We start from the raw sequence: 18,005 nt of genomic DNA on the forward strand, positions 1-18,005 counted from the left end.
TTTCTGTGCAGGTCTGGCTGCCCAGCAGCAGAGTTGGGTGCCCATGGAAGGGGAGGCCAGCCCTGGATGGATGAACTTTGGTCGTTGACACTGTCTAAGCCAAAATAACCTTCCTCAAACTGCGAGTTGCCATTTTTTAAAAACAGATCAGTCCTCTCCCCCAGCAAGGCTGCTGTGTGTGGACAGAACCCACCAGAATTTCATGAGGGAATAATTTTGGTTCACTCTGAAGCAAACTCTTGGTGCTAGTTTTGCCACCCAAAAGATTTGCAGTGCAAAGGGAAGGGGTTTCTCTGACTGAAAGAGTGTTTCTGGGGTCTGGTTACCCAAATCTGGCAGCCAGAACTCAGGAACACCCTAAGCAACATTTTCATCCAGATTGTTGTGTTGAAGAGCCACCAGTGAACCAACTGACTGTGAATTTCCTTAAACAATGAGCTGAGGAGAAAACTGTTCAAATCTTCCTTTGTTTATCTGAACTTTTTTCCAGGATTTGGCCTTGCTCTCAACCTTCAGCCATCAGTGATAATCATAGGGAAATACTTCTTGAAGAGAAGACCCCTAGCCAATGGCCTTGCTATGGCTGGGAGCCCCGTGATGCTTTGCACCCTGGCACCTCTCAACCAATTCCTTTTTGACAATTTTGGCTGGAGGGGCAGCTTTTTAATTCTTGGGGCAATTTTATTAAACTGCTGTGTGGCAGGAGCTCTCTTCAGACCCATCGGGCCAGGCACAGCACAGGTCAAAACCCAGGTGACTGAGGAAGGGAAGGATGCCCTGAAAGGAAAGATCACTGAAGATGGCCCCATGGAGAGCAAAACAGAAGAGGAAGGAGAAAAGGACTGCTTTGAAAAAGTCAATCAGTACCTTGATTTCTCCCTCTTTAAACACAGAGGGTTCTTGATTTACCTGATCGGAAACGTGCTGATGTTCCTGGGGTTCTTTGCCCCCATCGTTTTCCTGGCACCCTATGCCAAGCACACCGGCGTAGACGAATATTCAGCTGCTTTCCTGCTCTCCATCCTGGCCATTGTGGACATGGTCGCTCGCCCCGCCACGGGCATCATTGCCAACAGCAGGTGGGTGAGGCCGCGGATCCAGTACTTCTTCAGCTTCGCCATCGCCTTCAACGGTGCCTGCCACCTCCTGTGCCCGCTGGCCTCCAGCTACACGGGGCTCATCGTCTACTCCAGCTTCTTTGGGCTGGCCTTTGGCATGGTGTGTGCCATGCTCTTCGAGACGCTGATGGACCTGGTGGGGGCTGCCCGCTTCACCAGCGCCGTCGGGCTCGTCACCATCGCCGAGTGCTGCACCATCCTGCTGGGACCCCCCATCGGAGGTGAGTGTGCTGTCCTCCCCTGCTCTCACTTGGATTTACACTTTTGCAAGCACAGCAAAAGTCTAAATCTAAGTGGGATTTAGACTTGTGGGAAATTGTCACTGTAGGACGCGAAACAACGCAAGCGCACGCACCGCTGCTCTCAAGGTGAAGAAAAAGGGAAGTTTATTTTCTGACTCCAGCATTTATAGTTTTCTAAAAGAAACAGTGGATTGGAGGGTGACAGTGCCACTTCTTCAATGACGCTGGACAAACCAACAGTCAATCAAATTTCTCTTCTTTCATAAAATAATGCAAAACAATAAGTTATTTACAGAAAGTGTGAGAGAAAGTTCACTACAAGAATGTAAACATCAGAAGGCTTAGAAAATCTTAAAAAATCAGGGTGACATGAAATTATTCTAGATGTGTTTTCTCTGCCTCACAATCACCACTTTTCCACAAGTAGCTGGACAGGAAAGGGTGTCCTTGATGTCTCCTCCAGCATTTTCTCTTTCTTCCTTTCTGTTGGAGTGAGTATTGGAGAGTCATCTTTTAATCCTGGATCCCTTCAGACACTTGAAATGAACCTGCAGAGTGGGACTTCCTACAAAACCAAGCACCTTGCACTTCAGACAGCTCCTGCTGGACATTCCTCCTTTTGCAAAAGGCTGGAGTCCACCATGATTTAAGCAAAACACAACAGTTCTATGAAAGCCTCTTGTTGACTCAAACCTTGCTGTTTGTCTCTAAGGCTCTGAGTACACCACTTAGGAATTTCAGTCATATTAGTGCAGCTGAAAGATTTAAGTATGTTCTAAAAATAATTTTAAAAAATATTTATTTTGGATGGCATGGTTTGAAATATCAAAATGCAGGGCCCACAAAGGTCCATGTGGACAATACAGAGTCCCCAGGAGGACTTTCAGTCATCTAAAGATAAGTAAGGGCAGTGATATCCTGTGATTTAACAGTCTTAATATTCTCTCTATAGCATGTGCTCCTTTTGCAGTTTGAATCCTTTTCCTGGATTCAAAACTGAAATCTGGCTAATGCTTCATATGACACATCCTGCAGAGCTGTTTAATTCTTCATATTACTGGGTAGCTCATACAGTGTGACAGAAGCAGCTGTATCCTCTTGCTGTCTTAGAGATTCATTATTTAATTAATGACAAACAAAAGAAAATACAATTTTAAAATGGCCGTTTTCTGAATTATGTAATTTTCTGTGTGGGAGATTAAGTTAATGACCAGAGACTGCTAATGAGGCTAAAACAGTTCTGTGTAATAATCAGTAATATTAGTTTTGTAGGGTTTTCCCCACCATTTTAATAAGCAGCAAATTTATTGGTTCTTTGGCATTTTAATAACCTACTGCAGGGTTCTGCTTTAATGAACTAAGTAAATTGTTCCCAATGTGTTTTATGACTTTATCTTATCCTCAAAGGAAAAGAGGCAAGACTATCCTACTGTTGAATTTTCCAATACTCTACTCATTAAAACTCTCATTGAAGCCTATTTAGGAGACCTCTAGGTCATCCTGATGAGCAGAAAATGAAAAATTGTTGCAATTAGCGTTTGGTTGATGTTTCACCAGTAGCATGAAAAATACAGTGCATGGAGAATGGTGTACCAAGTCAGCTAGGGATGACTCAGGAAAAGCCACTGACCAAAACCAGTTAAAAATTATTATTATTGTGATCAGGAAATCTCTTTGGTGACCATAAAAACCCTTGTTAGTGCAATGCACCGGGATAATTAATCATCAGTTTTTAAACATTAAGGGTCAATTGGGATGTAATTAAAGGTCCCTCTTTCTGAGGAGGAGAACGTTTTCCAAAACGTCAGAGAGCTAAGGGATGATGGGCCAGTTTCAGGGAAGATTGTATTGTGAAGGCCAGGTTAGGAGTGGGTCTTACTTTAATTAGGGTTTGGGATGTTGAGAATGGTCTGTGTTGCCCAGTAAATGGGAATTAATGCTCAGGATCATAATCCCAATAAGATTTGCATTACATTTTGACATAATGGAGAACGGTGACATTTCAATTAAGCCATCTCCCTTCAATTACTCTGTAACTCCATAGCAGAGGCATTAACCTTTGAGAGGAACCTGTCACATTTGTCTTGGCATTGAAATTATCTGACACTGACAGCATCATCTTTGCTTTCCCTGGAACTAATGTTTTCCAGTTTCACGCTGTGCCCTTTCCTCTTTGGATCAAGAGTGTAACTGCAGAAAGGGCAGCTGTGACCAAAAGCTGAGCCCCCTCTAATGCTGCGTGGTGGAATAAATCACAGGGTCTTTGCCAGGAGCCTGAGATGAGACCCAGTGGGCAGGTGCCTTCTCATGAAAGTCTTCCTGAAAGCTGCTGCTTTTTGGCTGCCAAGCCAAATGGAAAATGGACATCCTTGTAATTGATCATTGGAGTTAGTGGGGAGGCTGCCTGCAGGCTCTGTGATCAGAGGAGCATGGAAAAAAATAGGTGTGGTGAAAAGGTCCAGACTTTGCAGTGTAGGTTCTGTCCCCATCTACTGAACTGTGCAAATTATCAGAGCATCACCTGTACCAATGTCAAGTACCCACAGGCTGTATAGTGCAGCACATGTTCAGTATTTGCAGGTTCAGAGTGTTTGTGGAAGAGATCAGAAGTTCAGAAAATATTTTATCCTAAAGCCCCAAGGCTGTTCCTTGATATACAGCATCTGAAAACACAATACCTTCCCTTCATCTCTAAATTTCCTTTTTTTTTTTTTAATTTATATTTTACAGGAATTCTTATTGATACCTTTGGGGACTATAAATATATGTTCATTAAATGTGGATCTGTGATGGTCCTGGCAGGAACCTTTCTGTTCATCATGAATTATTATAATTATCGTATGCTTGCCAAGGAGGAGAAGGAAAGAAAGGCAAAAGAAGAGGATCCTAAATCTGTAAGGACAGAAAATGAAGGCCAAAAAAACTGGAACAAAGACTCCACACAGGATGGACCTGAGCTGGAACCTTTGAAAGAGAAGGGAGAAGGATTAAAGAAGGAAATGAATGGCACAAATGAAGTTTAAACCCGTTCTCATGGGCTGAATGGTAAATGACTTTTGGGTTGCTCAAGTGAACACCAGCTCTGAAATCACACTAGGTTTGAAAATTTTACTCTACTCTCTGCCATGTGCATCCTCGTCTTTGTTGTAGGAGAAGACTAACCAGCAATAAATCCTGATTCCTACAAACTGCTGGGACACTGCAGTATCTGCTTGCTTACCAAAGGTCCTGCAAGATTTTCCTTTGGATATTCCCCATTTCCCAGAGAAAGGGGAAATGTGATGTTTTGCAGGGGGCCAGGATGAGGCTGGCATGAGACAGGAGTCTTCCTTCAGGTGCTTTGTGCAGGGCAGAAATTTAATCTTAAGCTTAACCCTTGACCTACATCCCAACAGTGCAAATTTAATTTTTCCCTGGGAGGTTACAAAGTGCTTATTTATCCAATTTCTGAGAGCCCTACCATTTCTAGTGAGCTTTTTCTTTGCAACACCCTGGTGAGACAGTAAGTGTTGCCACTATTAATTAATTGTACAAATGAAGAACTGAAGCACAGGGGAGCACAATAAAGCTTGGGCATGCCAGAGCTGAAATGGAATCCAATGCCCTGAGCTGCCTAAAAGCCCTGCTGAGCACAGGTATCCCCTTGCTAGAAAAGGGGAATACAATGGATAGCAATGCATTAAACCTGTGCACAGTGCACTCTGCTCACTGTGTGCTTCACACTACTCACACTAATCGCAATTAGTGATTTTGAGCACTGTCTCAGAGCTGGGCCCTCGTGCCAGGCTTTCTTTTTCACCTGCTTCAGTTGCATCCATGCTGGAGGGAGTCCAAAGCCAGCTGCCTCCCCCTTGTTTGGGCTGGAGTGGGCACCTCCCTGCTGCTGGTGCTGCAATTCCTGCTGGCCCTGCTGCACAAAGCAAAGTTTGCCAGGGCAGTGATGCAGAGGTGGAGCTGAGACCACATGGGAGGCTCCCATCTGATGTATTTTATAGCAAGCAGAGACTCTCATCCTGTGGTGATAATTTTGATCTGTGAGGATTTGCTCTCTGATGTATTTTATACCAAGCAGAGGCTCTCATCCTGTGGTGATAATTTTGATCTGTGAGGATTTGCTCTCTGATGTATTTTATACCAAGCAGCTGATGCCCAAGAGCTGTGGATGCTGAGTGTGACATCATGCAGTTGAATCATCAGATTTCTGTGGAATTTCATGGATTTGATTAGATAAAAACAAGGACTTTTCAGGCAGATCACCCAAATCCTAAGCTAAAACTTGTCCCAAAGTTAGTTCTCCTTTTTCTTTGTTTCAATGGTACCCATATGTGGTCAGATCATATTTTTTCATGGTTTTGTCTTTGAAGAACTGTATTTTCTTGTCACTTGTGTAAACAATATGAAGAAAACCTTGTAAAAATACTTGCATAAATACACTGTATTTTTAAAATTAGGTCATTCTGATCTTCTTGTACAAAACCTTTTCTGTAAATTCTTTTGTTTTTTTGAAGAATAGTGGTCTTTGACTTCAGTAGGACTTAAATTTTAGCCTTATGTCATAACTTGTATTTTCTCTAAAAAAAACAAAATATATACAGAATAATTAGCCTTCAGTGCTTGTTTTTAATACGCTTTATTTCTGTCAAATATATCTGTGATATTTCATTTTAAAAGGCATTAATAGAAGGTCATGAATGTTTTCCAATATGCCTTCTGTCATATACTTAATAAAACCATTTAAAAAAATTAAATTAGTTTGCATTTTCCTGTGTGTGTAATGCAGCTTCTTGATTCAGTAAGGAGTTTGTCCTCTGAGGGTTTCTAGTCCTGCCTCCATGCACATGGTGACACAACTCTTGGTCACAACCTCATCTTGTTGATTTGGATTCCTTTGATATCCTTGGTGGTCTGGGCCAGCCTGACTCACAGCTCCAATTGTGTGGGCCCAGGAGTTATAAAGCTGTGCAGAATGACCTGGCAAGGACCTGACAAGATGATTTTCATACCTTTCCACCAGGTTGTACCAATTAATCCTCAGTGCAATGACCCAGATCCTCAGCTGTCCTTATGGCAGGAGCTGATACTCTGGCTCCTCATCTCTCAGAAACCCCAAGCAAGCTTTTTAGGTCATAAAACTTTGTTAATACAGATAAGATTTTTTAAAAATGTGTTCTGTTCAACTACCTGTGAAAATCCTCTGGAAAAGACGCCTTTGTGAAACTGCCCCTTAGGGCAAAAGATGTTTCATTGGATAAGTAGGTCTTTAAGGCTTCAGAATTCTTCTAACACAAAGCAGGTATTCCGTTTAACCTGCTCACTCTCCTGTCAAAGAAACCTACACAGCCTTTAAGTTTGTGGCACTATTTCTGTCAGGTAGGAAGCCAGACAATTTTAAGGCAATTTTGGTGGTTGTGGCTGGTTGGTATATAAAGCCAGACAATTTTAAGGCAATGTTGGTTCAGTGGTGGGTGGCAGTTCCCTGCTACCTGCTCCTGCTGCCACCCTACACTCAAACCTCTGAGCATGACATCCCACTAATCACTGCAGCAAAGAAATGCCAAATAATTCTCTACTCATAAGCCCTAGAAATGCTTCCCTGACTCAAATCCTATGAATTCAACACCTTGCAGACTCAAGCTGTAATCCTTTCTTGGAAAGCTCTCAAACTTTCCTAAGAACGTCCTCAGTTATTAAAAATAACTGGTGCAGTATGAAATAACCATTACAAAAAGCTCTTGTGACGCAGGGGAAGCTGCCTGTGCATCTAATTTAGTGATTTGTGTGGGAAATTGAACACAAAATTCATATTTACTTAGGTTTGGAAAGCACCTGTGTGAGGAAGTCAAGAGGTGTGAGAGCTGTGCCATAAATATGCGTGCTAGGCACAGGGGGGATATTTGGGATATCAGATGTGCAGGGATGATTGCAAACACTTTCTTTGGAGTGCAGTTATGAGACTTTTCTTTTTATACTTCATTAGCTTGTGACCTTATTAGAAGTAATTGCCATTGTTTCCAGGGCTGCTCAGACCTCATCAAGAGCCTGATTTGGATGCTGGACCATCATCCCCAACAACCACAAAAGAAGCCAACAGAGTGGTTTGATGGGGAGGTGTGACAAGTGCCACAGATTGGATTTAGATTTATCCCATGTACTCATTTTTTGTTTACAGTTCTCCTCACTTCTACCCTCTCTATATTTAGCTTTCCAAATTCAAAGGCATGGAGGTAGAATTCAATAATTTACTACTTCAGTGTGGCAAAATTTGTACACATTGCTCCCTCCCCCCTTTTAAAAAGAATGTTAGAGCAGTGACTCTGCCACATGATGGAGTGTCATGCTACTAGAAGGGGACATTTTCTGCCATCACACCTTGGGCCAGCTGATGCTTTGCCCCACATATAAAAATCATTTAAATGGAATGAATGAACCATGAAAGTGCAAAATGCACAAGGAGACTTGAAAAGTCTGGAACCACAAATGAGTAGAGGCAACGTGGTAGTAACTCTGTTAAAAATTAGTAAGCAAGCAAACAAACAAACAAATGAAGTGCCAACCTATGTGTTTGAAATATGCAATCATTTTAGACAACACAGGAGATTATTCAGAAGGACAGTTCCCATGGCAGCTGACACCAAATTTATTTGGCTGTGTTCAGAAAACACTTCATAGACAACACAGGTGCATTCAGATTACATCTGAAATGAATTTAAAAGATGACTTTTGTGCCCTCTGCAGTGACAGTGACATTGTCTATAAAATAGTATTATTTGGACTTATCAGAACTGTGTGAGGGCGTTTTGATGAGTGACATTCATAACTGTCAGCAGAGCTTCCCACAATGGCAGCGTGGCTCAGGAACACAGATTTGATTTGCTGTCCTCTCTGACACTCACTAAAGTATTGCTGTGCTTCAGCTTGGATTTGGAAAGAGGCCCATTTACATCCTGACACCAAAAAATGAACATCCATGGGTAAATGGGATGTTCTGTGTCACTGTGATCGAGACCAGTGACAAAATTCCCTTTTATACAGTGTACAACCCTTTGTCCTGCAGAGTCTGCATCTACTTCATATAAAGTATCTGACAGTCTAATGATGCAAACACCTCAGTGGGTACTGTCCACCCTCACACCATCATCTCTGAATGGACAGCCCATGGCCCAACTCCCCAGCCCATGAATTTGTCATTTTTCTACAGGTTTTTCAGACTAAATCCATGGAAAAAGAGAGACACACAGGCTTCCCATAGGCTCTCCAGAGGTTTTGGATTCAGAAGACAGAAGACACAAAATGTGTCACATGAAGAAACTGTCACCTCCTGTGGGAACGCTGCTGTTTGGGACAGGCACCAAACAAGAATCTGCTTCTACACTTCCCTGGCCAAATCCATTGGCTTCCAAGAAGGGGAAGATAATTCACCAAAGATGGCAGCTTCAAGGTCTAATTCTGACACATCAGATTCCTTATGAGTCCTGGATCCTGTTTGATGTGCAAAGCAGAGTTTTTCAGATGGATGGGTGTGATTGAAATGAAATAGGGACGAGCTCTTGCCTCCTGCTGCAGAGCCTGGCATTCCCTTCCTGGACAGATGAGATTCTTAAGTAGTTTTAATCAGTATGTAATCACTCCTGACCATTAGTTATGCCTGTGATCACAAAGCACAGCTCCAGAGAGAGATCCTTGGAATATCTAGGAGGTTCCATGCATTATTAAGTGAAAAAACCACAGACTCTACCTCTCACCCATTAATACTGTGTACAAGAACTGCTTGTTGAGCAAACTTGCCAACTCTAATTATTCTCCCAGCAGACTGTGGAGGGGTTTTTTTGGCACTTTTACAAGTCTGATGGAAACCTCCACAGCCCTGCTCCTGCAGAGGCAGCGTGGGCAGGGAAATCTCTGTGATGTGATAGCCCTGCCTACCTTGTGTGCACATCACACACCCACAGCCAGCACTGGGACAGATCTAAGGGAAAACCCACCTACTGAAGGCTGGCATGCAGGGCCTGCATTCCTCTGGAGTGTCTGGCTTGATGTGTTAAAGGACTGAGTCACTCAAACCTCATATCAGAAGGGGTCCTCAAGCATCTTTGATGGTGCACTTTTGATCCCAGAGGTGGCAGTGGCAATGGGAAGAGAGAAGGGAGCTTTTTTCAGCATCACCCAGATCACAAACAGAGACTGGAGAAGGAACACAGGTTGCTCTCCATGTCTGGGCTCCACTTTTCACTCTTCCAGGGAGGACAAACTGTGTAATAAAGTTTGTTCACAACCCACAACCTGCGACATGATGTATGTTGATTCATATTTCTTATTTCTTTAGACTTTTTGGGTTTTTTTAATCAAAATAGACCATGACTGCAGTGGCTAGAAATAAATAGAATTAGCTTACTGAGGAGGTATTTGTCCTCTGATTTACCTGTTACAGAAATCCTTCAAAATACAGTATTTTGTAGCACATTTCAGTATGACACATGAGGAACAATGATATGATTTCAGCTTTCAGCCAGAGAAGACAGTAATTATATACCATACAAATAGAAGTGCAGTGAAGCTGCTTTGTAATTACAGGGTAACTAAGCTGTACCTCATTTACTTGTATTCTGAAGTGCATCTGGAGTTAGCAATTAGGGCCAGCACATGATTAAACACTTACCTTCACCAATCCCAGTATATATAACACTATACTTACCTTCACATGTGTATTATTTTTCACTCATATCTGCTATAAACCTAGATATTTTCCAGGGATTAATGACACACTGCGGAAAGTTGATAGCCAGAAGTTCAGCAGAGAGCTATTAAACTGGCCTGACCATCAATCCCTAGAAAATATCCAGCACCAAGGTTGTTATAAGGTGAATATGGAAAATAACTTTCCACTCATGCTGACTTTTGTCTTGGCTGTTAAGCCTTTGTCAGCGTGCAGGAACAACACCCCAAATTTGAGTGACTCCCTTGGGTTTGGGTGTGTCTGAGGTGAACAGGATGAGTCCTGCCTCAGTTCACCTTTGTGCTTCACAAGGCCCTCAGCAGAGAGTTTGTGTTCCAGCCAGCCTGTCTGAGCCGCAGCTTTCTGGCAATCTTCGGAGATCAATTTTAGAGTGAACCTGCATTTTCTGAAATGTGCAATTCCAGCTTCTCCGAGCTGAGAAACAGCACTGGCAGCCAAGTAAAAATATCCATTACTGGGGGAATATGTAAAAACACTGTTTCATCAGTCATCCTGCTCACACAACTCCCTCCCAGAACTCAGAGTGGTAATGAAAGTAATTTAACACACATCTATAATTAATTTACTACATTCTTCCTGCCGATGGCAATCATCTTACCTAGGAAAGTTCATGAAATTGATCTTAATGCATAAAAATAAAGATGGAAAAGCATTAAAGGCAGCTAAACGTGGTTTACATCTAAGCATGTAAGCAGTTAAGCACTGTTTGGAGAGCCAATTTGGGGCTGATTTAGCAGCAGCCATTACCTGTGAGAAATGGCAGTGAGCACATGAGCAGAGCAGGGCTCTGCCCTCAACACTCTCAGGCTGTGAGCACTGCTGGGAGCAGCAGCCTCTGCTCCCGCTTTGCATGGCGTGAACAGAAATGTGAGTGTGGATCCCAAGAGCCAGTGCGGGAGGGGACAAAGCTGGGACAGCTGGAGGCAGCCCAGGGACATGGCCTGCACCAGCTCTTGCTTCAGGACCATTGTGAGCCATGAGCCCGGGGCCCAGGTATCCAGTTAGGACAGCTCTGGCCAGTGTGAAGAACATCCAGATGTGCAGATGTGTCTGGACACTGCACACACACCTGTGCATGTGCTGCATGCACACAACAGATACCATATATTAAAAAAACAAAAAAACCCCCAAACATATAAATATATGTTATATACACATATATAAATATATATATATAAAATTAAATATTAAAAAAATTAAATAAAATTAAATATATACATATATAAAATTAAATACACAAATACATATACATATATTAATATACAAAATATATAATTAATATATAAATTATTAGAAATACAAATTTACAATTACTAGAATTATTGTTATAATTATTAGAAATGCAAGCCCAGCCCTGACCAGCTCAAGGCATGAGCTTCTACATTGTGCAAGACCCGCACACTTTCACCCTGCAAATATTATGCATGAAGGGCCACCACTTATTTTTTGTTGGAACTAGGAAGAAAACCATATGAAACAAAAGAAAAATTCGTCAAGTCTGGCATTTACTTCTCCTTCCTCCACCTTTCCTCCCTCCATCAGGCATAGGAGGAGCTAGGTTGGATGTGACAGGGAAGTAAATAAAAAACAAGTATTCAGCAGAGAATAAAGAGAAGCAATCACTCTGAACAACGATTTGAAAAATTCTAGGAAGATTGAAAACCAACGTTTTCCTTTTTCATCCAAACAAACTTTGCCAAGAAGCCTGGTACTCTAGAGGAGCACTTCTCCAAGAGATTCACACAGGGCTAAAACAGAAAAGTAGTGCTAAAACAAAAACGGCTTTGGCGGGAGAAAACACATTCTGATGTGTTACTTAAGAGTGAAAAAAAAAAAAAAAATCTAGGCAAGTTTGGAGCGGTGCAGCCGGAGAGCACCGCTAGAGATCAGCCTTGCCCCGCGCTTGCGGCCGCCCTGCGCTCCTCCCGCCCCGCGGGATGCTCAAACCATCCCCCGAGGGATGCTCAAACCTTTCCCCCGGGATGTTCACATTGTCCCTCCGGGATACCCACACCTTTCCCCCCGGGATGCTCAATACTTTCCCCCGCGGGATGCTCAAACCTTTCCCCGCGGGATGCTCAAACCTTTCCCCCCGGGATGCTCAAACCTTTCCCCCCGGGATGCTCAAACCCTTCCCCTCGGGATGTTCACATTGTCCCTCCGGGATGCCCACACCTTTCCCCCGGGATGCTCTCATCCTCCCCATGGGATGCTCACACCTTTCCCCTTGGGATGCTCACACCTCTCCCCTTGGGATGCTCACACCTTTCCCCTTGGGATGCTCTCGCTCTCCCCCGCGGGATGCTCTCGTCCCGCCGGGTTCCCTTTGCAATGTGCGTGCTCTTCCCCGTGCGTTTCCACACTCCCCCGTGCTTCTCTCCTATCCTTTGTGCCTGGCTGTGTTCATTAGCCGGCAGCACGAGGGGTGAATTTCCTGCAGAGGGAGCGTGTGCGTCTCCCTGCAGCAGAGATGCCCAAGTAAGTCCCTCTGCCCCCGAGGCTGTTTGCTTTGGTTTAGCTGCTTTTTTACACTATCCTCTGCTATAAACTTGTAAGAGTTTTGTTTCCCCTCCAACTCCCATCTGCTGAGAGGTGACTGTCTAATGCTATGCCTGACATTTTCCATCCTAAGATACACACGGATCTGGGAGAGGGGGATAAAAATAGATAAAGGAGAAGGTTATTTTGCTTTTCTACAAGGGCTCTCCCATCCCATGCTACATGGTCTCTGAGATTGGAGGCAGCAGGACAAGCCCAGCATTTCTCTGAGCTCAGGCAAGCCATCCATCCTCCATCCCACTCCATGCCCACACCAACTCATTTTTACACTGGGGATGCTGGGGACAGTGATATCAGTGACCAAAATGTCAAAGTGGATCACTTTGGTCTTCCACAAGGAGCGACTCTGCAGATTCTTCCCCTGGAGCAGAGCTCTTCCAGCTCCCCCTCTGTGCCACACTCAGCCTTAATGCTGCAATTAATCTCCCACTTTCCCCGTGTCAGGTATTTCAGAACTTCCCTGATCATCTTTCATTTTGAGCCCAGGAAATGTATTGAACATGATGTGAGGATGTAACCAGCTGTGACAAATGGTGCTGTAGATGTGAGGAGCACCTGGCATACCAAAGGATGCAAATGCCAAGGCCTGGGCTCCACCTTCATCCCCAGCCAGAGGTTTGTCTCAGGCAGAGCTGGGTTCACCCTCAGGATTTGTCCCAGCTCCTTCCCAGATTGCTCTTTATGTTCATACATGCATCTCACCTATGTGTACATGTTTTGGACACATGCCTCACTATTAGAGTGAAATGGTTAAACTGCAATAGGTATTTTTAACTAATTACAGCCCTTGCTTAAGGGAAAATGTACATCAGTTTTCACTGTGCCATGATGCAAAAATCTACCTGTGGGTTGGATTAAACTGATGAGACTGCTCTTGTAGCTCTCCACCAAAATGAAACAAACTGAAAATGAAGGCTAAGAAACCAATGTGACTGAGTGGTACACTGAGGGCAGACGTGGGCTGAGTCTCCTGAGCTCTGAGCTGGCCAGATGTGTCAGTCCCCAGGGATGTGCCTGCCTGAGGCTCTTCTGGGAATAATGCTCTGCAACTGCCTGAATGGGTGAATTTGAAAGCCACTGTCCTCAGGGGCTGAGAATATTCCTCCTCCTGCCCATCTCTGGGAAACAAATTCTGGAAGCACTGGAAGGTGGCCAAAATTTGTTTATGAATTCTGCCAAGATTGAAGTGCTCAGTTTTCTAGAGGTGGCTGTCAGTATATACAGCATTAAATATCTCTTCTTATACTGGAGGGAGAGTTATTGACCAGTCAAAAATTCAGATTCTGAGACCTCTATCTACCTCAGTAGGTTTGTGATGTGCAGGAAGGCTCCTTCAAAAGCCAAAAGTGACAGCACATGTCCTGGGTGATGGAAACCAGACTGAAAGAGGAGGCAGCAGTTCTGCAGGAGCCACAAACCTCTAACCCAAGTGATCCCTGCAAACTGAGGTGAGAGCTTGAGAGTCAGAGTGGAAGGAGAGAAGGCTGGGTGAAGAAGTGTCAATCCCAAATAACCTTCATGTCTGCCCAGAGTGAGAGCTCTTTTCTGCTTTCACACATGGTATGTGGACACATGCCATTCTTCCACACTCATTTAGTGTCACCAACCCCCTTGTGCCTGCAGAGGACAAGGATGAGCCCAGCATTATAATATCCATTATACACAATACAGAGGATTTTACAAGGAACGTGACAATATCTGAGCACCCAATCTCTTTAAAAGTGAGAAAATAACCAGGAAACACTGGACTGAGTCCCAAAAGAGATGTCACTGCATTTAATGTGTATTTATGCAGCTATTTAGAAGCAAACACGAAGCAGTGATTATGTATAGAATAAAAGGGAACAACAAATTTAGAATGCTTTAGTTTCCGCTCTATCTGATTAGCCAGGAAGAACAAGAGACTGAGGTGCTCTGAGCAAGCAGGAACATGCTGAGCCTAAATGCTCTGCTCCTTGGAGGATTTATTTTTATTTACTGCATGAAACAAGGAGGGAGAACAAAGGAGATTTGTTTTGAGTCAGCTGTGGCTTTTGGCAGCCCAGGCTGAGCCAGCCCTTCTGCACACCTACGTGCTGCTGGACTGGCTGGGGATTCTTGGTGCCACTTCCCTGCTCCTGGGCTGAAGTCCTCAATCAGATGGCACCAACAGTGGCAGCTTTGCAAGCCAGCCCTGGGTGAGAACTGTGGCACAGGAAAGTGCTGCAGCACAAGGTATTTCTCTCCTGGACGCATTTAACAGTGGAGTGTGGGTGAGGGTCTGTGGTGATGCTGTCAGGTGCAAAGGAGAGCTGCTCTATTGCAAAAACCAGGCCTTTTTAAGCAGTCAGGCCTTTCTCAGTTACACGGTTTTAAATCACAACAAACACAATTCAACCAACCACCACACACCACGATGTGAACACATAATGGTTAAATAAATTGTTTTTCGACCTCTAATTCTCTTTCTCACAGTACTCTTCTACTTAGCCAAAGTAACAGGCCTGAGCTATGACTTTACAAAGTCTTCCTTTTGTAAGGTTTTACCTTTATGCAACAGTAGAGGATTAGGTGGAATAGCTGAATGTGGTGCCTCAGGGTCCCCTGGCTCAGATGCCTGCTCAGTGCTGTGAGAACAAAAACCCACCACAGACACACTCAGCAGTGATTTCCCTCAGTGGTGATTTATGGGGACAGCCAGCAATGCTTCCACACTCTGTACACAGCCATGGGGAGCAGGGAATCCATGCATGAGGTGTCTGGCATGATCCCAGCACAAGATGCAGCTGGGGAGACTTCCAGGAGCCAGGTTTTAAAGGAAGCAAGTTGAGATTGGACATGAGCTCCTAAGTCTATAATGTGCCACTTCAGAAAGATGGGAATCACCAGCTATAGCTTTGCTCTTGCAGACCCTTGACAGGCACAAAATAGGTTGTGCTGGGGATGAACAGGAGCTGCTGGATGAGCTCCTTGCAGGTGCAGGATTTCATTAATCTGCCCTGGAACCCACCATGGGACCACAAAGCCCTGGTGAGCATCAGTGCTCAGTGCACCAGCAGGTGTTATGTGTTACCAGGGCTTAGGTGGTACATTGCAAGGGTAAGCAAGAGTGGCTGCAAAAAACAGTTTAAAGGTAAAGGTTTAGTAGATTTTTCATGCTGCTGTTATAATCCCACACCAAAAATCCTCATGACCTATGTGATAAATAACGCTACTGGGGCAGGAATAACAAGTGCACACAGCAAGTGCAGCAGGTGCCCTTCTCAGCTGAGAGCTGAGGTCTGCACTGTTAAATCCTGCATTTCCCTGTGCCAACAGGCTTTGGGGTGAGGGAAAGATGGATGCTAGCAGCCAAGTAAAGCAAAGCATATCCCTAAAGAGCCTCTCTCTCCATCCTCCAGGTCCCAGTCTGGCCACACCACAAAACTGAGACAAAATAAGCAAACTAAAACCTTAATCAACTACAGCCATACAACAATATAAATCCCAGAAAAACTGATGGGAAAGCAAGCCCAACCTGTCCTGAGAGCCCCTACTTCCAGAGTGAAGCTGCTCTTGCTATAAGGTGCTGCAGTGCCACAAATAAAATTCCCACTCAAGTCATGCTAGGTTAGGTTTCAAGGATAGCCCAGGATTAATTTTATAATATGATGTATGGTTATCCCTGAATTTTTGTTCCAGCTGCAGTGAATCTCTCCCAGATTTTGGGATGATGAAGGCAACATCCAACTAAAGCACCCCAGCATTTCTGTGCCATCTTCCACAAGTAGGAGGAGATGGCTTGGAATGTCATCTGCATGGATGAGGAGAAGACTGACTGAGAAACAGTTGTGAGCCTGATTTGAGGAAATGCCTGTGTTTATCAGGGCATTACACCCTCCATTTATCTGTCATCTCTTCCCTCCTTCAGCTGACCAGTGGGATTTTACTGGCAGGCTTTGTTTTGTGTGTTTACTCCTTCCTTGTCATCCCAGCAAACAAACACACGCAGCTCACACTGCCTGGTGTATCCACAGAGCACACACAGACCATCATCCCTCATCAGTGCACCAAAAAGGTCAGAGGATTCAGCTGGCATTGCAAATCAGCACCAGTTATGTACTCTGACAGCACCAGATGTCAGCTCCAAAACGAACTGCATCTGCTCAGCAGCACACAGAGAGCAATGCATGAGAGGATGAGAGCAGACTCTGGAATGGCCCCTCAGAGCCAGGGCTGTGGGCTTGCATGGCAAATGCAGCACAGCCCATCTGCAAAATCAGCTTTGGGCTCCTACCCTGGGCTTGTTGCTGTGTTTAAGCTGAGATGAGAATGAGAACTGCAGGTTAAATGCAGCAGACTGACCCTGGGGCTGGCCTTAACGTGGCCATTCCCTTTCCCAGCTCTGAGCAGCTCAGGCCTGGGGTTCATCAGCTCTTTCCCACTCCAAATCCTGCTCCCACCAGCTAAGGGGTGTTGACTGGGGTTTCCTTCATCTGGTCAAGCCCTCAAGCAGCATTTTCCTTCCAGAGTGCCAGTTTTCACTGACCCCAAGGGAAGAGCTGGTTTGGTGGTGGCAGCCAAGACAGGGTGAGCTGCTCTGCCCTGGAGCATCCAGCCTGGATGGGCTCCTCAAAGTCCCATCTTTGAGTTAATCATGCCCCTTATGAGGCTTGACAAAATATTTGTTCACTGGACATGATGAGGATGGTTTGGCTTATTTTGTCTGTTGGGGTTTTTTTTAAGGTAAGGGTAAGGAAGGTTTTTCTTTCTCTCCTTGCACATTGCACCTGACATGATAAATCTTAGAACAGTAATGAGAACAAGTTAGTATGGGACTATATTTTCTCTTCTCATAATGAGCTTTGTCATGGAAATGGATTGATTTTATGCCACTTTCTTTCCTCTTTATAATTTTTATGGGTAGAATGAGTTAGCAAAATTTTCTCTCTCATAAATTCAATATAAATTTGTCTTAGCCTACGTAAGTCTGTGTTTATTTTGGCCACCTATTTCACATCTCCCCTGTTTACAGCATGGGAAAGAAGGGAAATGGCCAATCAATCAAAATCTGGAATACTGAAAAGGTCACAGCCATTCACATGGTACCAGATCCCCTGCAGCATTGGGCATGTCCCAGCTGCTGCACCACTCCAGATGTGCCTCCTTCTGCCTTCCCTGTGACTTCCACAGGCTCTGGAGAAACTGGGGGAAATTCAGGTATTACCTAGAGCAAACCAGAGCAGGAGGAATGGCAGTGAGAGGTTTCTGTCTCACCAGCAGGAAGAATGGCAGTGAGAGGTTTCTGCCTCCAGAGCAGGAGGAATGGCAGTGAGAGGCTTCTGTCTCCTCTAACCAGAGCAGGAGGAATGGCAGTGAGAGGTTTCTGTCTCT

General features: G+C 44.4%; 1 protein-coding gene across 7 annotated transcripts in view; it reads left to right on the top strand.

Moving 5' to 3' along the window:
- The window catches only part of LOC134422659 (monocarboxylate transporter 2-like), a 37,834-nt gene extending 31,726 nt beyond the window's left edge, over nucleotides 1-6,108 (top strand). For all 7 annotated transcript variants that reach the window (XM_063164981.1, XM_063164987.1, XM_063164986.1 and 4 more), the window contains 2 exons: nucleotides 491-1,339; nucleotides 4,091-6,108. In XM_063164981.1, coding sequence (XP_063021051.1) covers nucleotides 491-1,339; nucleotides 4,091-4,383 — 1,142 coding nt within the window. In that variant the 3' untranslated portion in view covers nucleotides 4,384-6,108. The remainder of the gene's footprint in view (nucleotides 1-490; nucleotides 1,340-4,090) is intronic.
- The last annotated feature ends 11,897 nt before the right edge of the window (nucleotides 6,109-18,005 follow it).

Source organism: Melospiza melodia, chromosome 10 (genome assembly GCF_035770615.1).
Source record: "Melospiza melodia melodia isolate bMelMel2 chromosome 10, bMelMel2.pri, whole genome shotgun sequence".
In the NCBI taxonomy this organism is placed as follows: Eukaryota; Metazoa; Chordata; class Aves; order Passeriformes; family Passerellidae; genus Melospiza; species Melospiza melodia.